Source organism: Panulirus ornatus, chromosome 63, assembly GCF_036320965.1.
Source record: "Panulirus ornatus isolate Po-2019 chromosome 63, ASM3632096v1, whole genome shotgun sequence".
Taxonomy (NCBI): Eukaryota; Metazoa; Arthropoda; class Malacostraca; order Decapoda; family Palinuridae; genus Panulirus; species Panulirus ornatus.
The window spans coordinates 9,360,609-9,384,474 of NC_092286.1; the positions used below are offsets into that span (position 1 = coordinate 9,360,609).

The 23,866-nt window shown below is 37.7% G+C and overlaps 1 protein-coding gene across 3 annotated transcripts in view; it reads left to right on the forward strand.

The window, feature by feature from the left end:
• LOC139746004 (uncharacterized) overlaps window positions 1-23,866 on the forward strand; it is a 223,409-nt gene that overhangs the window by 192,969 nt on the left and 6,574 nt on the right. For 2 of the 3 annotated variants that reach the window (XM_071656794.1, XM_071656793.1), the window contains 13 exons: window positions 957-1,829; window positions 4,780-4,894; window positions 6,387-6,559; window positions 6,944-7,017; window positions 9,600-9,800; window positions 9,968-10,109; window positions 11,804-11,935; window positions 13,482-13,601; window positions 14,822-16,150; window positions 18,577-18,766; window positions 20,000-20,109; window positions 21,418-21,554; window positions 22,836-23,078. In XM_071656794.1, coding sequence (XP_071512895.1) covers window positions 957-1,829; window positions 4,780-4,894; window positions 6,387-6,559; window positions 6,944-7,017; window positions 9,600-9,800; window positions 9,968-10,109; window positions 11,804-11,935; window positions 13,482-13,601; window positions 14,822-16,150; window positions 18,577-18,766; window positions 20,000-20,109; window positions 21,418-21,554; window positions 22,836-23,078 — 3,839 coding nt within the window. The remainder of the gene's footprint in view (window positions 1-956; window positions 1,830-4,779; window positions 4,895-6,386; window positions 6,560-6,943; window positions 7,018-9,599; window positions 9,801-9,967; window positions 10,110-11,803; window positions 11,936-13,481; window positions 13,602-14,821; window positions 16,151-18,576; window positions 18,767-19,999; window positions 20,110-21,417; window positions 21,555-22,835; window positions 23,079-23,866) is intronic. The other variant, XM_071656795.1, reaches the window with a different exon arrangement.

Consider the following 23,866-nt stretch of genomic DNA (forward strand, 5'->3'; position numbering starts at 1 on the left):
GACGTATGTATATACATGTGTATGGGGGGGGGTTGGGCCATTTCTTTCGTCTGTTTCCTTGCGCTACCTCGCAAACGTGGGAGACAGCGACAAAGCAAAAAAAAAAAAAAAAAAATATATATATATACCTAATTGTTTGACTAACCCTGAAGGGAAGATGAACAGTTGGGTTGACTGTATACCAACTTCTGCAATGAGGATTCAGACCTTTGTGCTAGATCCCAGGCAGCCTATGAATGCATTACAGTCAGCAATGCTAACCACTATACTACGGTCTAACTTGGCTACATGGGGCTACTTAATCTCCGTTTAAATCCAATACTTTAATTTCTATTCATGCCCTGTGAAGTTTGCTCATCATTATATTTATGCGTTATGTATTATAATTCATGGATGAAGATATAATAATGGTAATATACATTTGTTTTGATAAGTGCTCAAGAGTTGGCTACATGGTGCTACTTGGTGTCCCTTTAAACTCAGCCATTTGATTTTTTGGTGTCCTTTACTATTCGTTTATCATCATGCAGGCTTTGCTCTTAGATTTTGTTTTTCTTCAACCCTCCCTCCATGCAATCCGATAACTTTAGGACATTTTATTGCCAGATTAGGAACTTTATGTGTTTTTTCCTTCTTGTTTAAAAGTAGTAAAATAAGGACACTTGCCACTTTCATATTATGCTGAAAAATTGGTAAGTTTTGGGAATGCAGCTGGCAATTCACATAGTGGCCAAAGGGTTAGAGACTGTTAAGAAATATGGTGATAGCTTTGTATTTAATGTGAGTAAATGTTTTTAAATGGCCATGTTACAAAGTTTGATTTTATTAAAGAGTATTGCTTTTGCCACATGATGATTAACAAATTGGAAAATTATATTTTTTTAGGAAACCTATGTAGACAGTGTTTTATTTTATCGTTATTTTTTCATGTTTTGATGATGATTCCATTTTGACAGTGTTTCCTGTGTAAGCAAGAATGTTGGAGTGAGAGTCAACAAGAATGGCATCTTCGTGTCCATCATGGCATTAAGAACAAGGCTGCGGCTTGTCCAGTGTGTGGTGTTCAGTTATCCACACCTGCTGAATGTAAGGCCCATGTTCGTAAACATCCTGCTACACTAGTATGCCCTAGCTGTTCCCTCAAGTTTTCAGCACAGCATCAATTGGTAACACATGTCAAGGAGCATCTAGAGCAGCTTCAGCCACATATTTGCGTAGTGTGTGGTTCCAGATTCACTTCTCCTGGTACACTGCAGGTACACTCATGGCGTCACAGGTCGCAGAAATGTCCTCAGGATGGGTGTGAGCATGTAGTAGAAGACGAGAGCTGGCTTGTCATCCATCTTCAGCAAGAGCACATGATGAATGGCAGACAAATCCTTAATGTTATTTCTGTCCGAAATGCATCTGACCATAAGGTGGATATATTATTAAGCAAATACTCATCCTTATTTGAAAATCCATCTTCTTCACTTAGTTCATATAATCTAGAAGAATATCTTAATTTAGAAAACATAGACCTTCCAGCCACTAGAGATTCTCATGAACAACTAGGAAATTCCACAACTGAAGAGAAATCAAGTTCATGCTCAGGTAGAAATTCTAAATCTACAGCAGATGAGGATTGTAACATATTTACGAATGTTGTTAATAATTTGATGGAGGCTGTAGTGGGTGCTGAAGAGGAAGAGATGAAAGGTATAAGAAGAGAAGAGGAGATTCTCCAGAAAGTTACAGAGGAAGGACCAGCCTTGCACCGCTGTGGACTGTGCAATATATACCTGCCTTCAGTGGAAGAACTTGCTACACACAAAGCTGGACACAATCAGGTTGGTTTTTCTGCTAGGAAACTTTGTATATCAAGAAAAAATAGTATACCTTTTTTCTCAAACTCAGATAAGGGAAGGTATCGGAAATACACGATACTAGGAAAAGATGGAAACATTAAATTATTTAAAGATTACTGAATGACAGAAGTACTTTTGAGGAAGAAGTATTCATTGTAGTACTGTAGAAGAAAGGATGGTTGTGAGCGAGTGCATGAGCTAGGAGGGACGAGGGTTATGAAAGACTGTACGAGCTAGAAATGCATGATAGAAAATAAATTATAGGAAGGTTTCATGAGTGGATTGAATGGTGGTGAAAATATCAAGAGAAAGTAACTGATATGATAGTGAAAGACAAAAGCACTTTAAGAAAGGTTAAGATTGTTAGATAAGATTTTTAGTCGGAGAACTTTTGTTGAGGAAATGTTAAAGAGAAGAGTTCCATCAGTTATTATAATGGAAAGAGTTCATATGGAAATGAAATGGTTATAATGTGTATTACTTAGAAGAAAAGTGACAAGTTTTTTTTATCTATTATGAACTGTAGCTTGCCTCAGGTACCAGTGTCTTAGGGATTAGTTTAGATTTAAAATTGTTAGATTAAATGCATAATGTTACTTGATAATTAATTTTTATCAGTGGTTGGATGATAAACAAAGCTGGAAGGAACACATTAGCTCCATCATCAGATCCTTCAGCTATCGTTTTTACATTCTCAGTGGACTCATAATATTTGGACTCCTTGTGCCTGAACTTAAGAAAAAGAAGTTGTGCTTGGGTAAATTAATGGGAATTATGAGACTAGTAAGAGGGAAGAATGGAGAGTGAAGAAGATATGCAGTGTTTTGAAATCATTAGAAAGTTGCTTGAGCAAAAGTCATTCTAAGATGGTATTGCAAAGTAGATTTTTGGTTGATAATGGGTTGGTGTTCTTTACATAACAAAATTCATTGTAAAGCCATCGGTTTTACCTGCTTTTTCAACCCAGTCTAAAACTCTACCCCACCAGACATAAACCCATCTGAAACTGCACTCCCCAAACATGTACAAGTTACACTGTCATTGGCATTCTGGACACCACTGATCTCTCTTTTTTTTTTTTTTTTTTTTTTTTTTTTTTTTTTAGATATGTTGATTAAGCATATCACAGGACCCTTCTTACTCAGTATGCAGATTCTCACTCACTGACATAACACTTCATCACACTTCTTGATCTGCAGTCCAGCCTGGTGGACCTGACCAGCTTCCAGAGTGCTGTGGTGGAATAAGGTCCTGAAGTGTAAAAGTAAAGTAGGGTATATGATATTCTGTAATTAAGAACCCCAGGATCCCTTCAAGGCTGCTGCACAGTTAGTATCAAGGAAATGATGTACTTCTTTAGAGTGAGAAGATTCTCAACGAAATTTTACTTTTTTATTCTTTGTCAGTGACACACTCTTGCGGCAGAACACTTTCCCAGTCACAGCATAAAACACATGCAGACACAGTCTGGTCCTTTCACATGCAGATGACCATACAGCCGCATCAGATTACCCGGACACTGCAGTAGCAGCAACAAACATGCATGCAGCATCAAATAATGCAATTGGAACAGTGGCTCACCTAGAACAGTGTATATCCATTTCTGTGTAAGTCTTCAATCACTCTTAACCCTAGACACCTTATCCCCTCCAATCACCTTAAATGGACATTTACGCCCTCTGAACAAAACCCCAACCATTCTTGGCATCAAATTTGACATTTACTCCCCATACCAATAAGACAAAAGTAACAAAAACTAAATGCTTTCACAACACTAACTGGCATCAGATTTGGACAAGAAAGAGAATTGCAGAACCATGACAAACAATTAATCCACTCCACTTTAAGATATGCCTCACCTATTTGTTCATCCACCTTTTCGAAGACAAACATAAAAGCTTTAAATCACACAGAACAAACCACTCAGAACAATCAATGGTTGTCTTGCAACCACAAAAATTCATTGCTTGCATAAAGACAAAAATACTTCCTCTACAATCTCACCACAGTATGCTAAGCACTCGATTCTTTGCAACAGCACTGGACCCTACTCATACAAACCACTCCATAACCAACTTCTGATCTCCAAATGAAAATAAAAAGCTTACCTCTGTTTTACATTTCAGCAGCCTATTCTTACAGATCCCAAAAAACCTACACTGCAAGAACACATACAAATCAAAATGACCTGACAGCCCTTAAACAACTGCCCTCCTAAGCCAGTCTAAAACAACACTGCACAAGACATACACCCATCTGAAACCACATTACCCAGACCTGTATGAATTACCATCTCTAGTTTGTGTTCCAGACACCACCTATCACTCCAGCAAGACAGACACAGATTCAACATATCACAAGACCTCTTATGCCAAAGATGGAACTTCCTCACTGCAGACACTGAATGCTTATTTCTCAGTTGTTCTGTAATTACCCAATACAAACACCTACACACATCAGCAAGCTTCTTGATCTTTGTCCTGTCTGTGTAGAAGTGGATGGCTTCTTGAGTGTTTTCAGAGCTCTATTAGAGAGATCCTGAGGCCTTGGGGCACTTTTCTTAAAAGAGTCCTGGTGATACTCCAGGACCCTTTTCCAGTGGATCCTACACTTCCAAGGCTGTGCTACTTTCAGTAGCTGGGAAATGATGAACTTCTGTGGATTGAGAAGCTTTTTGATGAGAGCATACTCGCTTTCATCAACAGATGAAACAGCCTTGCTACAGGTAACTTTCACTCACAGTGTAACCACAGGCAGGCAGAGTGTGGTAGCTCTGATAATGGTATACACACACACATTCATATTCTATAGGTTACTGAAGAGAGAGACAAAGGTTTATGAAAGTAGAGATGCTTTTATAGTTTTAGTTTTACTAGGGATGAAAGTCCTTATTTCTTTCTTAAATTTAATGCTAGAATGCATTTTTTTACAGGCAATCATATGCCTGAAATGTCAGAAGTCCTTCTTGAGTGTGAAGCAGCTGAAACGTCACATGACAGTCCATAATTCTCAAGACTCAAGCCAACAGGGAGCAGAGAAACAGAAAGGTATCTCATAACTTGTTGTGATTGATCTCCATTTGTGTTGACAACATTATAAGCATTCTTTTTTTCACTGCTGTTTTGTAATTTTTCTTATGGTAGCTGAGATGGCATGGAAAAGTGAATGCCCTAATCATGGTTGAACGAAGTGTGTGCATATACTCTCTGGATATGGTTAAAGGATGTGGAATGGATCATATTGGAAAGAATTTTAAAGTTCACGAAGTGGGTGATTGGTTTTAGGGGTAGCAAGGAGAGCATTTGGAAAGTTCATGATCATAGGTGATGTATAAGGATTAGTGACTGATACTGTATAAAGTTTAGGTTGGATTGTGAAAAGAATGTATTGAGCCACGTTGATTATTAATATTTTCATTGATAGTGTATTATGAGAAATTATGACAAGATATTGCCCGAGGGGAATACATTTAGGGTTTCTTGTTAAATTCAGATGATTCACTGACATACTGGAATGGCAAAGTTTGAGAGGTTGAGGACTATGGCAAATGTGCAAGGAAGAGCTAGTATACAAATAAGAGCAAGATATCTGAATGTGAGAAAGTGGAACCAATGTATGAAAGTTGGTTCAAATGACCAAAGACAAAGAACAGGAAAGTAATTTAGAGAGAATATTTTCTTTTTTCTAAATTTTCCAAAAGAAGGAACAGAGAAGTGGGCCATATGAGGATATTCCTTCAAAGGCCCAGTCCTCTGTTCTTAACGCTACCTCACTAATGCGGGAAATGGCGAATAGTATGAAAAAAAGGAATTTAAAGATAAAGGTGGACTGGGTATTGAGGCATCAGAAAAACTTCAGAAAGATTGTCTGATTCCTGGATGTATGTAGATAGTAATGAAGGGTAAAATGTTAAGATGTTGCAAGGATTGTTTAAGAAATGCATTCTTCTTCTTTGTTGGCAAATGAAGTATGGGTCTGAAATGGTTAAGTAATTAAGGAAGTTCATGCATTGAAGTATATTTTCTAAGAAGTGGATCTGGAATGAAAAATGTTTTGGAGAGTTTAAAATGAGGAAGTTAAAAGGGAGATATATAGATTGTGATAGATTAAAAGATGGGAATGTTGAGACTTTATAGTCATATGGAAAATAATGTCTGTGGAATGAATGGTAACAGCTCTTAGTAAAGTAAGTGAAAATAGGATCAGGATTAGATTGATGGCAAGTTGGAAAGATAGAGGAAGGTAGTATATGTTCTCTGTGTAAGGGAGTATCATTATACTGATGTATTTTAAAGCCCTTGGTGTTGAAGGAGTTTGTATGAGCCTCATTCGTTTCGCTGTACAGTCCTAAAATATCGTATGTCTTAGGAAGATTGATAAAAGAACGATTATGTAAGATGTAAGCTAAAGTTGCATGTGAACTTTTATTTTGTATTATCTAATTATCTGAATTGATAAGTTATTTATGGTGGTTGAAAGTGAAACTTGATTTTTCAAAATCAAATATTTGTATGTAGATGTGCTTTATTGTCATCACAGTTGCACATGAGCATCGCTGCCTTGAGTGTGGGAAGACCTGTGGATCAGAGTCAGCCCTTAGTCGTCACCGTGGCACACATGCACGCTCTTTGGGCCGCCATCAGTGTCAGACCTGTAAACGTCGAGTGCGCACACGTGCACATCTCATAGAGCATATGGCTCGGGTACACAAAGTAAGGAAGATAAGGCTGATTTCTTTTGGATTTATCTTTGTTAAAGTATTGTTACTGAAGAGGTCTTACATCATAACTGACATTGTTCTTATGTATTTATCTTATCTGTTCAATATTGAAACATCATTTCGTTATATATTGTGCAGTGGATGATACTTTCTTGTGTTGTTAAGTGGCAGTTGAGGGATATCTTTGACAAGTTGTGCTTAGTCATGTTCAAGCTCTTAACTGAATAACCCTTTGTTAATAAAGATACTAAGGAGAATTTCTCTAGTTGTTTCCTCTGCTAATGACCTTTGTTGTCAATGTGGCAGGTAATTTTGAATGATCAATTAATCTAGTTAAATCCTATGTGGTAATGTTTACATTTTTTTTAATCCTCAGATAAATCATGAGTCAAAGAAGTTGCAGTGTCCTATTTGTGATAGAAGATTTACATCCAAAGCTCATCTTGAGCTGTAAGTTCTCTCTTCTTTTGGCTATAAACTTCTGTAATGGCAGGTACTTGCATGCTGTACAGTTTGTAGTTTGGAAAATTTGTAGTAAGATTTAAAATGATGAATAAAGAGCAATGATTAGGGTATAATGAGAGTATAATCAGAGGGCATTGGTACCCTTTGTGAATGAAAATAGAGAACAGCTTGAGGAGCTGTGTGCTGAGAAAGAACTGGTGATTGCAAAAAACGATTGAAGATTGGGAATACCTGGTTTAAAAAGAGGGATGTCCACAAGTATACATAGGTGGGTGGGGTTAGTGGTAAATGGGCATTATTGGATTATGTTCTAATTGATAAGTGTGCTAATTAAAGACTTTTTGTTGGAAATGTGCTGAGCTGGTGAGATGTCTTACTGTTTCTCAGTGGAGGCAAGAGTGAATACTTGTATGAAGTGATACCAGGTAGGATTGGTTTGAGAATGGCAGAGAGCTAAATCAATGAAACTAAGGGAATGGGTGAGGAATAGGAGGTATTTCAGAAGTAATGCTCACATTTGCAAGTGCATAGTATGTGGAAGGTGGCATATAGGCATGTGAGAAAGGGTGGTGAGTGTAGGGATGAGAAAGTTAAGTTGTTAATGAAAGAAAAGAGAGGTGTATGAGTATTCTTTGCAGGGAAGGAATGAGGTGACTGGGAGATGTGTAAGAGGAAATAGCAGAGTTCAAGAGAAGATACTGGGGCTGAAAAGAGAAGGCAAATGAGTATCAGTGAACTTCAGGGAGAATAAGAAAACCGTGGGGAAGGAGGTGAACAATGTGAGGAATACAGGACATATAGGGGTTTCAGTGAAGGGAGCAGATGTGGAATTGATAACGGACAGAGAAGAGGTGAAGAGATCTTGTATTTTGAAGGACTGATGAATGTGTTAGATGATAAGATGGCATATAAGGGTTGTTTGAATGTGAAGCGAGATTCATGGCAAGTGGTGTGGTGAAGATATGAAGACAAAAGAGTTAGCGAATGCCTTGCATTAGATGAAATGTGGAAAAGCAGACAGAGTGGATGGAATTGCCATTGAATTCATCAGGAAAGGGGGTGACAATGTTGTTGATTGGATAGTTTGGGTTTTTATTTTTTGTTAATATTGAATACTTTAGTCACTAACAAAAGTTCCCATCAAGGTCAGGCGTTAACTGAAATATAAAGAGGTTAATGAAATGGAAAAAGAAGACACAAGGAAGAGTATTTACAAATTTTGGAGGAATTAATAAACTTGTCTTTTAAAAGTGCCTGGTCTCAGTTAGTTTGAAAGACATGAGGGGATAGAGAGTTCCAAAGCTTTGAGGTGTAGGGAAGGAAGAGATATTCTAAAGGCCCATCCTTGAGTTGCCTGCAGCTACATAGTATTTTATAGTCTAGCTGATGGTGGGGGCACACAAGCAGCTAGTGCTTAGGATTGCAGCATAGTACAAGTGGGTCAACTTTTGAAGTTATTCCAGGAGACCTGATAAGTCGGGCCATTTTGGCTTAATGCTGTCAAATAAAGATGCAGGGGTTTCTAGAATCACCCCAGATGTGAGAGCAGTGCTCCATATAAGGACAGATTATTCCTTTGTATAAAACAGAGCAACTGTGTGCAAGAAAAGAAATTTTGTCATCTAAACAGGACTCCCAGTTTGATAGATGCAGACTTAGCTGTTTTATTATGTGAAGTTTCCAAGTTAGTGTTGATGTTACAGTAATACCACGTACATTCATTGAGTCAAAAGGTGGAACTACTGATAAGTCAAAAGAGAGAGGAAAGTTCTGAGGAATTTTTGGCAGAGAGATGGGCAGAAACTAGGTCTTGAAGGCATTACATTCAACAGATTTTTTTTTTTTGTTTTGCTGAAGTTGAAGTGCCTGAGGAATGGAGGAATGCCTATATAATGCCTTGGTTTAAGGCAAGAACAAAAGTGGCTGTTTGCATTACATGGGTTTAAGTTTGTTGAATATATCTGGCAAGTTGTGTGGGAGTGGTGAGTGAGAGGGTAGCAGTATGCACAGAGCCCCCTGTAGACAACCAAGCTCTATAACCTTTACATGGATTCCCTCAACCACCTCAGTGTATCGTATCCTGCATGCCCCTGTGCTAATTCACTCTATTCCGTCACTCCCTCCTGCCTTTTCTTCATCTGTTCCTTGCACTACTTCGCTTACATGGGAAACAACGAACATGAATGAAGAAAAAGACATTTTTATATTTGTTTGCCACTTTGATGAAATATAGAATGGAGTAGTGGTGTTCTATAGAATTATGGATGGCATGAAACTAGAGGGAATATCTGAAAGAGTGACATAAATGAGAAGAGTGAGAAAAATTTTAGATATCATAGATTATATGGAAGGATAAGAAGTTGAGCATCCTGCTGGAGAATGTATTGAAATGGAAAGAGGTAAAACTTTATTGTTTAAAGAAGGTGTGTATGAGCCTTCCAACTATAAAATGGGAGAGATAACAACTGAATATTAATGGGATAATTTGTAATTGCTTTTGACATTGTTTGAATCACTGTTGACACTGTATTTGGTGTTAATTCTGAATTTATAGTTTTTCTCATCAGGCACCTAATTTCCCATGGTGAACGTGAACCTCTTTGGTCATGTGACAAGTGTGGCCGTAATTATGTCCGTCCTCGTAGTCTACAGCGACATATGGCTTCTCATGACCAGAAGTTTGTTTGTAGCACTTGTGATGAATCCTTCATGTCTGCTCGGCGACTCGCTGTCCATGCCAGAGTTCATGATCCTTTACATAAAACTAGGTAATGCAGAGTTTAAGTTCTTGCAGTGATGATTATTTTTAATCTGGCAATTGATATGATCTCATGTATTTCTGAAGATTATAACCATTTATTATATAGTATGAGTCTACAATAGAATGTAATTTCATTGAGGATTTGAATAATTTCATTGTAATCTTTGAGTTTAGTATTGTTTTTTCCAGGCTTTCTTGCCCAAAATGCCCACGAAGATATGCATATGCAAGCCAGCTTCAAGTGCATATGCGGATCCACACAGGTGAAAAACCATATGTATGTGAAACATGCGGAAAGTGCTTCAAACGTTTACAGGTTAGTAAAAACAAGAATTAATGTGATAGTACTGCATACTGAATAAATGGATTACTGTAAAGGTGTTCGAATATTTTTCTTTTGGTTTTCAATTTCTTGTATCCATTTTCTACTGTATACTGAAGTGGTTTACATAGATTATCCTACCCACACGATCATTGTATTCCTTTATTTTTCTTTTGGTTTTCAATTTCTTGTATCCATTTTCTACTGTATACTGAAGTGGTTTACATAGATTATCCTACCCACACGATCATTGTATTCCTTTATTTTTGCAGTCAGTCAGTCAGTCATAAATACAGCACCCTTTAACATTGTTTGTGGCTAGCTCTTTTTCTCCCCTCACATCTACTTTAGTATTCAACTTAAATATAACTGCTTCTTTAATCATATTGTATCTCCCAAATGCTTAATTCTTAGACTATTTGCTTTCATCATTTTCTGTTCACACATAATATAAGACATCTTAACCCCTTTCAGTTAGTGGAACATAGCCCATTTTAAGTATTATTGGACCCATCTTATTGATGGGTTCATTAGACTGGGTTACATTTCTTATACCAACAAAGTCATACTCTCCAAATGGCTCATATTGAATTTTTGTACAGTTGCCCCCTTTAATGTCATTTCACTTACTGCCCTATGTCAGTGAAGAAACAGATTCACTCAGTGTTGTGAAATTGTGATTTTTAAAGCTGTGATGTATGGCTGTAATCCTTTAGTCATGTATATAAGTGTACATTACTCTTCAAGCATTACACTTGAAATAAAATCTTTTGGACCGTGTAAATGCTGGTGAAGGATCACTGAACATTGGAAGAAAGCTTTGCTTATCTCCCAACCAATGGTACAATATGTGGTAAAATGAAAATAATTGTCGTTGGTTTTCCAGCTTATTGAAGAGTCAGTGGCTGTTTTCAGTAAGGATGGTCCTTGGGGAGACTGTAGTTCCCAAGCTGTTAGGGTGATGGTTGTCCGTCTTAATTGCTATGGAAGCATTTTATCATTAGAAGAAAGAATAGTCTAACAGGCTTTGGATCAATTCAGCCAGAAAGAGTCTACATATCCTATTTCATTGATAGACTATCCTTCCCTTTTGTCCGCCTAACTCTGCCACTCACCTCATCATCTCAGTCCACTTGTATAGGCAAGATATATGACCTTATCTGGTAATTATTCATTTCGATTATACTATCCTGTGTATTGAATTAACATCTGAATATGTACTTTACTGTCTGTATATCAACTTAGTCTTTTGTTATGGTAAATAATCCAAATTTAGGTTCCTAGGATGTTCATATGGGAAAAATGGATTCACTTTGATTTTTGCCACATTTTCCAAGAACAGGACCCCACTGTTTTAACTGGAGCATAATTGCATTACTCTCCTCAGAAATTTAGTTTCATGTTGATTCTTCAGCTACTTTGTTATTGCTGTTATTCCATTAACAAGAGTGCCTTATTGGTAAACTTGAAAGTTATGGTAAAAGAAACATGTACCTTTGGCCCCCTTTCTCTCTGATGGGTGCTTTCTTAACAGTATTTGAGAGTTGAGGGTATAATTTATATGAACTTAACTGGCCTTGAATAGAAATAAAGTTGATATAAAGTATTAAGTTAATCCACATAGTAGCCAAAATATCTCTAGTATTACATTAACTGTTTGATAAATCATAATTTTCTTGGCATTTAAGCAATGCCGAGCCCACCACCGCATGATCCATGGAAATCACAAAGAAGCATGCATTGAATGTGGCAAGATGTTTGGAGACAAGACTAACCTCCTTCGTCATCGCCTTATGGTTCATTATCATCTCAAACGCTGGGTAAGGTGCACATATGAATCAATTTTGAAATAGCAGGTATTGTGGAGGAGGTATTAATTAGGATTTATGAAGGTAATCTTTGGTGAACACATTTCATCACTGCAAGTTTCATTACATAAGGCTCTCAAATTTTCTTACTCCCAAGGTATTGTCTGTTTCTTCATTTGATAGTATACATCTTATCCCATTTGTTGTATACCACCTTGATTACAGTACAGGTTGTAATGGTTAGCCTTACTGGCTATAAATGGTGGACTTAGTTTCAATGACCATGTCTGGGTAGTCATCTGTCTGTCTCACTGTGAATAGATTAATACAGGCTATGAATAGTGGACTTAGTTTCAATGACCATGTGTGGGTAGTCATCTGTCTGTCTCACTGTGAATAGATTAATACAGGCCCATCCCTGATGTGGATACCAGTATGTGGAATGGGGGCTGTGCCATAAAGATGAGGAAAGGAATAGGACGAGTAAATTAATGAAATAATGCAAATATTTAGAGCTGTCCTTCAATGACTTGGGATATATATATTTGTAGTTTCAAGATCTCATAATTTAATCTCTAAGTTTTACTGGAAGAGTGATTTTTTCTTGTACTTCTTTGTCTTTTCTTCCTTTGTGAGGTAGTATCAAAAATTGAGCCTTTGTGGAAAATTCATCACTTGGCTCCCTTTTCTATGCCTTTAGAAAGTGATAATACAGTTTGAGAGGATTTCAGATTCAGTGCTACCCCAGTCACTTTCTATGACAAGCAGGAGATACGTGAGTTGCTTTCTTTCTTCAGTATCCTCAGGTATATGCATTTATGTTTGTTAGAATGTATATGTCTCTCCTCAATCTTAGGGAAGAGGCTTGAGGGCAAAATCTGCCTACCAGCGCTGACTTATTGAATATGTTGAAGGCAAATACTTGTAGAAGGTGGACATGTAATGTACAGGCCATGAGTCAACTCCATTTGGGGTTACTTTATGACATAATGATGACAGTTCTATTTTGTTTCTTGAAGTGCAGCTGGTTGACTCACAAATTGTAGTTTTTAGGGAGATTTGTTAGAGTATTGAAAATTTCCATGTCACAGTTCCCCAGCTTTGACTGAACAGGACTGGAAGAATGTGCCCATCAGGCATATTTAGCTAGATTTTTAAGAATCTTATTTGTATAGGCCAAACCAATTTCTTTTAAGAACACTTGATATTTATGGGCTTGTGCTATCACAGTGAAAGCATCTGTTATAATTAGGGACACCAAACCTTTTACTTTTCGGGTATATGATATACTTGCATAGTGAAAATACATGATTGTAAGAGTGCTTATTACATTGTAGTCAGACCTTTTACGCTAACACTATTGAATACATTGACTTTTCACTTTGGATATCAAATAATTTGCCACGAAAAATGTTTCTTTTAGAATATTTGATAATTATTGATAACTAAAGACAGGTCATTCACTTAAAGGGCATTTGATATATAAAGGTATATGGATTTGAAGATTAGAATACAAACTTCAAAATGAACTTATCTTTTTTAATCTTTGCTTTATAAGGTCTGTGGTGTTTGTGCACAAAGCTATGCATATTCTCAGGATCTGAGAAATCATCTTCAGAAACAACACAACTTGGCTTTTGAGCGACTTGATGGAACCAACAAAAAGTCCAGACATGAGGTAAGATGATGCTGTATGCACACAAATATAGGATGAACATCGTTTATGCACATTTCTGTGTATATCAGTATCAGCACTGTTTTCCATGGTTAGTTGGGTGGAACTTGCAATATATTCCTGATAGTTTTTAGTACCACAATCTCTATCTTTTTATCTCTGAATTAAGTATTTTGTTATGGTTGACACCCAAATTAAACATCTGTCCTCTGCTTGCACAGTTAGGTAATAAGTAGATATGTGATAAGACTGAAAGTGCAGTATTGGTAAGAGTGAAATGGAGGAGGAGGAGGAGGAGAACAAGAAAAGAAATTGGATTTTGAATTTTCTAGTGACATTTCTGAGTCTAGACAGGGTAGGTCAAAGATTCAGCAGTCATCTATATCCAGGTTGCATTTGAATATATTGCAAATGGGAAAATACTTCAATAATGAAGTACGTTACCCTCCCAGCAATCAGAGCAAGCAGCAGAGGGCTTTAGTTTTAAAAAGAAAGTATGTTTCAGGACAAGTGGAGTACACAGACATATGCATATATACACTTGCACATATTCATACTTGCTTGCCCTCATCCATTACTGGCGCCATCCCACCCCTCAGGAAACATCACTGTAAAGATCCTAAAAGCATTGAGGAAAGTGTTGAAAGAGGGGTCACTATATGGGTGGGTGAAGATGGGTATGTTGGAAGGTATAGTATTCCCAAAGGTGTTGTATGGATGTGAGACATGGGCTTTAGATGACAATGTACAGAAGATGATTGTATTGGAAATGAAACATTTAAGGGCACTATATGATGTGAAGAAGGTTCACAGAGTAAGAAATGATTGAGTAAAGGAAAGATGTGATAATGAAAAGAGTATGGTAGAACTGAAGAAGTTGTGCTGAAATGGTTTGGATATATGGAGAGAATAAGAGAGATGTTGGCAAAGAGGATATATGCATCAGAAGTGGAGTGACTGAATGGGAGGTGGAAGGATGGCGTGAAAAAAGTTTCGAATGCTCTTGGCCTGAACATGCAGGTGTTTGTAAGGCATTCTTGTAATAAAGATGAATTGGAGCAGTGTGGTATACAGGAGGTGATGCGTTGTTGATGGATTGAATTAGGGCATATGAAGAGGTCAGTGGAGCTTGGTGGTGGATGGGGGCCTGTGGTTTCAGTGCATTACACACAACAGTTAGAGAACTGATAAAAGTGAACCATAATATTCTGTCCTTATTTCAGATATATGTTGTGCCAGAATTGGGTAGTCAAGACCTCAGTGAAATTGTTCGACGAACAGTGGAAAGTGTATGTGCATTAGAACGTCGGAAAGTGCAACAAGTTTTAAGTGGTACTTCAAGTATATTGAGAAATCTTAAGAAAACTGGAACTGAAAATATGGAAGATGCTGACTACCCAGATGACCCATCATCACTTCAAGAGCATCCTTTGACGATCGCACCTCTCATAGTAAATAACCCACCATCTGTCCAAGAAACTGCACTGACTGTCACGCCGGTGTTAGTACCCTCGGCCACCATAGCAGTTCCCACAGTGGTTGAAAGTAACCCAATTCAGGCTGATGAGAAAAGTGGTCAGAATTTAACCTCAGTAGTTGAGGGAAAGGTTCAAGGGTTCATGAGATTAGCTGGGGTTACTTGTAGTGAATGTGGGGTTGAGGCCACCACACCACTGCAGTGTGGACCATGTGGAGCGTTGGTTTGCTCACAAGCGCACATGGACCTCCATGTTACCTCAAATCACCGAGTAATGTTCCAGTGTTCTGTGTGTGGTTTACATTATGGAAGTCAGAGTGAGTGTGTCACTCATGTGACAGCAACTCACTCATCTCACTTGCTAGCAGTTCAGGGGAATACTACAACTCACCTTACCTCACAACTTTCTCAGCCTCTTCAAATAAATGGTGGTGCAAATGTCCCGTCTCAGCTGTGTTTGCCTCTGACCCACTCACAGGCTACCCCACAGGGTGTTGTGCAAGTAGGGGGATGTTCATCTCAAGTACCCCTTGTTATAGCACCTTCCACAGCCAATGTCACTCCTCATCATTTAGAAACCAATAATGTTATTCTCCAGTACCCAAATGTTAATGTTCTTCCGACAGGCTTACCTGTTTTACCTCATTCAACAACGGTAGATTTCACCAAAAATCAGGGAAAGCAAGCTGTGCTTACTATGACAGGTGTACTTTCAAGCCAGCAACAAACACAACCAAAGCATCAAAGAAAAGTCAGTCCTACCCTAGATAAACAAGAAGAGCAGCCTGAATCGTCATTGTGCACCATCACTCTTCCTTCTAGTAATGATGGAGGCCTGCTGCTTCCCTCAGGAGAAAATCATGCTATAAGTTTGTCTAATGGACAGAATATGGCTTCACTTCCAGCATTGATATCTCAAATGAGCAATAGTGGGGAGAATTCCACTATCCTCATGGGGAATGCAAACATCAACACTCAGCAGAATGACAGTGCCCCAGTGTTGTTAGTAGGCTCACTGCCATTCAATAATCTGAACATGTCGGCTGGATCACCAACAGTTATATCTCAAAACAAGGTTAGCATTCTCTTTGTTTATTATGTTGTTCATTTATTTTGTATTGTACTTGTTGTTCAGAGTGATAGTTTGTGGAATTCCAAATAAGTAATGCATACACTTATCTTGACATTCTCTCTTGCTGTCGTCATACACCAGGGCCTTGAGTTATAACGCTTTGACTTGTAACTTTTTAGACACTTAAGAATTAGGGTATGATTACTGACTTCTGATAGATTAAAAAGAATTTGCTTTTGATATTTTCTTTTCATTATGAAGTATGTCACTGTAATTTGAGGTATTTGTTTACAGTTGTATCCCTCCAACTGGTAAAATACATTCATTTTGTGCTCTCTGCTCCCCTTTTATTTACCATGTCTACGGTAAGTGTAGGCATTTCAGTAAGTGTAGATTCCCTCCATTTAAAACAGTTGTAGCATTAGATTATTCAGAGGGTGACATAGACAAAGCTAGCAACAACCTTTTCTCTTCTAGTAGCCCTCTTTCAACTTCATGAACACCTCATTCTATCACCACACCTTTTTGAAAAATCTGTGAAGTATCATCTCCATTACCCATTATATAGCAACAATTGTTGAGTCGTGTAATTCAAGGCATGATATAGATAACCCTGATGCCCCTCTCTTGCCATCCCAGTAACCGTCAGCCCAACCCATCCCATTCCAGCAGCACCTAGATAAACCTCATTATGATTCAGTACTGTTCCTTTTTTTGGAAACTTTCTTTAAATGCCATCTAAATTATGTCATGACAGAGTTTGGTATGTTGTATGATATGCGTGGGTAGTAAGCTGTTTAATTATGTCATGATAGAGTTTGGTATGCTATATGATATGTGTGGATGTTAAGTTGTTTCAGGTACTTTATAATGCATCCATAAGAGTTACATAGGGAAAATCTTTTGACTGGCACATAACCTTATAAGATGGGTTTCACTGTTGCCTTAAGTTGGATACATTTTGCAACAAGTTTTCAAGGAATGCAACCCCTTCCTAAGTTGAAGCTTAGGTGTAATTGTATCAGAAAATGTTTAAGATATTCTTATAAGTCAGTTTATTTCCACATTTTTCCCTTTAATGTCACACTGAGTTTTCCTTTCCAACCCTCAATATTCAAATTTTTCAAGTTGTTTGAGAACAGTGTTTAACCATATAGTTTCAAAGATATTCGTACAACAGTGAGAAATCATTTCCGAAGTGCATTATAGCCATTTCTTTCACTGTAATAATATATAGAAGTTTTGGATATGTTTTAGCACAATGCGATAAAAAGTGTGAGAGTAAGGCCTGAGTGTCAGGTGAGTTCCCACTTTGCATGTTTGACTCTTCTATTGACCTACACTGAAAAAACTGGTCTGGTTATTTTTTTTTATTATTATTTTTATTATTATTATTATTATTATTATTATTATTATTATTATTATTATTATTATACTTAGTCACTGTCTCCTGCATTAGCGAGGTAGCGCAAGGAAACAGATGAAAGAATGGCCTAACCCACCCACATACACATGTATATACATAAAACACCCTCACACGCACATATACATATCTATACATTTCAACGTATACATACATATACATACACAGACATATACAAATTCACACTTGCTGCCTTCATCCATTCCCTTCGCCACTCCACCACACATGAAATGACACCCCCCTCCCCCTGTGCGTGTGTGAGGTAGCGCTAGGAAAAGACAACATAGGCCACATTCATTCAGTCTCTAGCTGTCATGTGTAATGCACCGAAACCACAGCTCCCTTTCCACATCCAGGCCCCACAAAACTTTCCATGATTTACCACAGACACTTCACATGCCCTGGTTCAATCCATTGACAGCACGTCCACCCCATTATACCACATCGTTCCAATTCACTCTATTCCTTCTCGTGTTATAATCATTATGCTTTATCGGTAATTTTTTCAGAACAGCAAAAATATAAAAGTTTAATTTACCAGCTGCACTATTGTCAAGGTCAAGTAGGATGATGGCAGAATTGCCTCCATTTTTGCTAGAAAACCTTCCCCAGCTTCTACTCGATGAATTTTCAGTGTTGGAAGAGTCTTTGTCCACAAAATCACTTCGCATGATCTCAAGACAGATCATCCGTCAAATACTGTAGGATCCTCATCTGCTTGCTTCTCTACACTAGCAAAAATATGTATAATTTCTTCCTTAGAAAACTCACCAGAATGTGCCCTCATTGGCATGCTAGGAGGAGGATGACTGTGGGGCTTTGAAATTGAAGTTTGAAACCTAGTTTTTGAATATCCATCTGGAGATATTGAAATTGTCTCAGTTTGGGCATGAATGGTAAGCTGTGTTCTGATACATTATATTTGGCAGCTAGAGTGGGATATGTATAAAATGAGACTGTTATAACTTCATGCTTTTCTCGGTCTCATTGTATCTTCATTTTTTAGCAATGCAACCTCAACAACCAAGGCAACACTTCCATGGCCAGTGTCCTCCTAACACTGGCAGAGAGTCCTCATCAGGAACCCACATCAGCACCTGTGCCTTCCGATCCACCAGGGGTTGTGGAAGAACAAGTTAAGCAGCCCCCTTCTTCATCTATGATAGTCAGCAATTTGCCAGTGCCGAAAACTGAAGGTTAGTCTTTGTTCAGAAATGATTCCTGTTTGATGGAAAGTCCTTTCAGTCAAGTCTGTACAATCACATGAAATAGAACTTGGGGTGATTCTTGAAAATCCAGTCCATTGTGCTGTAATTTGAATTAACTATCAGGATATTCTTTAGTTCTAGAGTGAATTCTGTTCTGAAGATGTTGAATTAATGGAAATATTTGTTTCCCCTACATTCACATCGCCATTCAGCACTGGCTATGAAATTTTTTTTTGCTAGTAATGTGATTTTTGTGTTCCTTGTGTATTGTACAGTAGACTGTACCATTATAGTGGCATCACGATCAACACTGGCATTGATTTTATTAATGCTGTGGCTTCTAGCATTATCATAATTTCCATAAATTGTCATTGAATTACACCATCTGTTATTTATGTCATTTATGCCCTTCATGTATATGTATGATGGACCTGTTGCATGTGACCATATACCTTTTCGTGAATCAATTTTGTTGGACTGGGGCTCTGAAGACTAAATTGAATGATCATATCAGAGTTTTTGAACTAAAAACCTTCATGCCCCTCATCTTTTTTGAGAATGAATTTGTTTTCAGTAATTCTTAATTTTGATACAAGTTTTCTTCTTGTGACAACAAACTGGGAATGCTTGTTCTTTAATGTATTCTGATGAAAGATCGCATAGGATGCATAAATATGTAAGCTGAATGAAGGAACACTGTTTTCAGTGAGATTCTACCAGTTACAAGCAGACTAGACCTTAATGAAATAGTCCAGTCATACAGTGGTTTAATCGGTACTATTAAACCCCTCCTTCAGATAGTAGCTCATCCAGTGAAGGTAGAGAAGGACTTTTTCAATGAGATTAAGTGATCCATTTAAGCTTCATATGTGTGTTACACATATCAAGGGTCACAAGCCCTCTGGGTTTTTCAGGCCAAGCTGTTACCACAATCCTAGGATCTTGTATCCAGGAATTAATCAAACTGCTGGTTGGCTTTGAACTTTGCTTTCAGTTGCCCATTGGATGTTCCTATTTGGGGATTAGCTATTGAGTTGCTGTTGTGTTTGCGTTTCCAGGCCGTTTGACTTTTGTAGGACTGTGTATTTCACATGAAATAATGCAAGGAAAGCAGAAAGCATGACACTTGTCTCAGAAAATCATGGGGTCTAAAGGCAGTTGTCAGTGCTTGCACTCAAAATGCCATATGTTTATGTGGTTTGCCAAAATTTTTCTTTGCAGGAGATTCTAACACTGGGGATGGTTCAACCCTTCTTCAGTCTCTGAGAGGACTCCCCGTTCCAGCCGAGGAAGAGATGCATGTATCACCTTCATCTGCACTTGATGCACAGGTGAGGGATCTGCTTGTTGGAGATTAGTTAATTTTGATGCATTTTGGTCGTTTTATGTTTCCTGCACCCAGTGTGCAATTTCCTGCTAAACTGTCTTGATACATCAACTTCGTTGGATACATGTTGATACATAAACTTTTTTGGAGTAAACAAAGCTTTGAATTATTGGGGCCTGAATATTGATGATGGTGAAAGACATGTATGGGATAAAGCAAATATGAGTGATGTAGTGTATGGGGGTAACTTAATATCATTGGGCTGAATGAGGGCATGTAAAGATTTCAGGAGAAACCATAGGGTAGTTCATGGGGCTTGGTTGTGGATTTGGGCTCTGGTTTCAGTGCATTATACATGATAGCTAGAGTGGTTTTGAGCAAATAAGGGCATTTCTTGTGTTACCTTGCTAATGTGGGAAATGGTGAACAAGTAAAAAAAAGAAGAAAAAAATTGCTAGCAGTGAGCAGCTGTTGCCACATTCCTGGATGAAGGCTTTCATAGAAGCTAAGGGCTACTTTCCAGAGCAAGTGCATAAAGATGAAACTTAGATTACTTTTGAAGCAAGTGCTTGAAAGAACATACATTGCAAAGAAAGTCAAGTCTGCTTCAAGCTTCAAGGAGTGAAATATTGATCGACTTTCCTGTTTTATTGTAATGTTGTGGGTAACTTTGAATGTCAAACATTACTAGTTTTCTTTTTCCAGAATCCCCTGGCCTTAACAGGTCTTAACACAGCACATCCTACCAATTCACTGGGGAGTATGTAGGGAAGCTGATATAACTGCCAGATTGTTTGATAAATGGTTTTTGAACAGTTTCTTCATGTGGTGGAAAAATATTGCAGTCAGTTTAAATATTGCGTAGAGCAAATTGTGGAGGAATTGACAGCCACCCGCTTCTGCTCCTCTTAGTGGCTTTCTACAACACAGGGAATACATAGGCAATATTCTTTCTCCCCTATATATAGAAGGTGACTAAAGGGGGTGGGAGCAGGGGGCTGGAACTCCTCTCCTTCTTGCATTTCGGTTTCTAAAAGGAACAGAAGAAGGAGCCAAGTGGGAGTGCTCAGGTTTAAGTATGGAAGTTTCCTTTTCAGTTTGAATGTTCCATGAAAGTTCTTTGGATGCATTGTTGGTATGTTTGGAATGAGATTTACTTAACTTGTACATTAGAAGACTGAACATGGGCTATTTGATTATGGAAATTTGAATATTGGTCACTTGTCTGCAGGTTAAGGGCGTCTTCTTTTTTGGCCTTGTATTTGCCATTAAATTTTCAGTAATTGTGAGGAATATCGTGCTATAACTTCAGGTAGCACATGGTGCAAGTAGTCAAGGACCTCCTCAGGAAGTAAGTGTTGAGATCATCCAGCCTCGACCTCGAAAAGCAAAAGCTGAATCCCGAGCAGCAAAGCTCTTCTGGGAAAAGGAAGCATCACGATTACAAAGGTAAATTGATTTTACTATAGAACCATTACTGATACTATCTTAGCATTGTTAGGACACACTTGCATTCTTTTTGACAGAGATCTACCGTTATTATTAGCATACTTAGTCACACCTCAGTTCTGAAGAAATGACCATTTTTTTTTATCTATTAATGAATTGTAGCTCCTGTTCCTTTTCTTTTCATATGACAAATACCTTTATACATTTTTTATGATCTTATAATGTACTATTTATGGATTGATGGCTTTGGGATGATGTATTCCTCCACAAATTAGTACAATGAATAAGGCTACAGTGAATCCTCTCATGCCCTCGTCAGTTACATTCTTGACTAAGTTAAAAAATTTATCCATAACATTTGAAGTTGCAGAGTGCATGTACGAATGACTGACAAAGCTTTAAACCTCTCTTCCAGGTATATGATTGTTTGTGTTATGGTTACATTTTCTCTTGTTTTAGATCGGTAATAACCTCATACCACAATGAGCTAATTTGGTGTGTGATCTTGTAAATTACTTTAGCGGGACATTTTGCCATTAAGTTTGTTATCAAAACAAATGTCATCCAGCTTCTTCAAGCACTGGAGTAACCCCAGAATTTAACCACCCAACATTGCCAAACCTTTCTACTCCCTTTTCCTTTAAGAGCTAAAACGTCCAGTTTCTTTCCCTCAAACACAGTATGTCCAGTATATCTCTTTTTCCCATCCGGGTTATACTCACACATAAGCAGACATGTTAGCCCAAGCCTTGCTTGGTTCCTTCTTTCAGTAATGGTAACACAAGGAGGGAAGGGTTTCTGGCCCCCTCCGTCAATAATTGCCTCGTATGACTCACTTGGGGTACTTGAGTAACTTTCTTTTTTTCAGTCCCAAGGGATCAAGGAAGTATGTGATTTTAGGTAAAGAATCTTGTAACTCTAATGCTGTGCCTGTGGATGAAATAAAAGTTGAGCATGATACCAAGTTCAAGAGCAAGAATGAAGTAAGACCTCCCCTCTCATCTTGAACTAAAATTAGACTTGTCATTCATTTTGCCTCTGCTCACCTACACACTGCTTAACCATGCCAACAATTTGTGTATTTCCTTAACTTTTACATCTTATTCCTCATGTATTATTGTAATTTTTTTGGTAAATTGTGGTGTGATAGCATTTCCAGCCATTTCCACCATCGTAGGGATATTTATTGATGCTATGCTTTAAGATTCTAACATATGATTTTTGAATTAGCTGTCAAGTACAGTAATTTGGTCTAATTATATATATTTTTTTCTTTTTCAGAGATGAAGATAATGAAGTGTCTAACAACCTTGCTATGAATGTAGCTTATAAGTGCCAGACATGTGGAAAAAATTTCCAGTCCATGGCACACTTAGAAAGACATCAGCGTACACATGACAGTCAGAGATTCAAGTGCCATGTGTGTGATAAAGCATTTACAGAAAAGTACAATCTCAAGACACATATGCTAATCCATACTGGAGAACGGCCACATGTATGCACCCAGTGCCTTAAGTCATTCAGGTTAGATACTATGCATTCTTTCAGTACCATGAAATTTCCATTAATACATGTTTTGATGTCAGTTATCGTAAGTCTGTTTCCATTTTCAAAGAATGAATCTAGTGCATACTGCCTCTTGGGTAACTTGCACACATTCTCTTATCATGTCCACGGTGTTGGAGTTAATCTTGGTGAAATCTGCTCTTCTTATTAGTTTTTACTTTGCACTTAAGTAGATTCTTTTGAAACTAAAATCCCCAGCCATACTGCCACCTTTACACACAAAGTTAAAGTTGAACATAATTAAAACATTCCTTTACCATCCTTATCTAAAATGTCCTTAATCTTGTTAAATTCACTCTCTCACTCTGTCATTTCTTATGTTATGTACTTGAATAGTATAGCATGAACATAGAAAGGGGTAAAGTTCATATGTAAATCAATCTAGGCAATTTTACCATTGCGTGCCTGAGACTGGCAGGTTGTGTCCCATCACTGGTCCATTGGTATGTTGTCCGCCTGCTGTTCTTGGTAGAGGAGGTTTGACTTGAACACAGTAGTAAAATTGTTTAGATGGGGTGAACATCCTTACTATTTATATACTAAAGCTTTACTTTCCATCATTTAAGGTTAAATCTGAAAAATGTATTGTATTGTAAAATTACCGTACAATCATATACATATTAAATGTGTCAGAATCAGACATAGCTGACAAGTATGGAAGACACTTTAACCATTGTGTTAAGTTGGGCATAAAATCAGGCCCTTAACTGACTTGATCATGAAATCTTGTGTATAAGGTATAATAT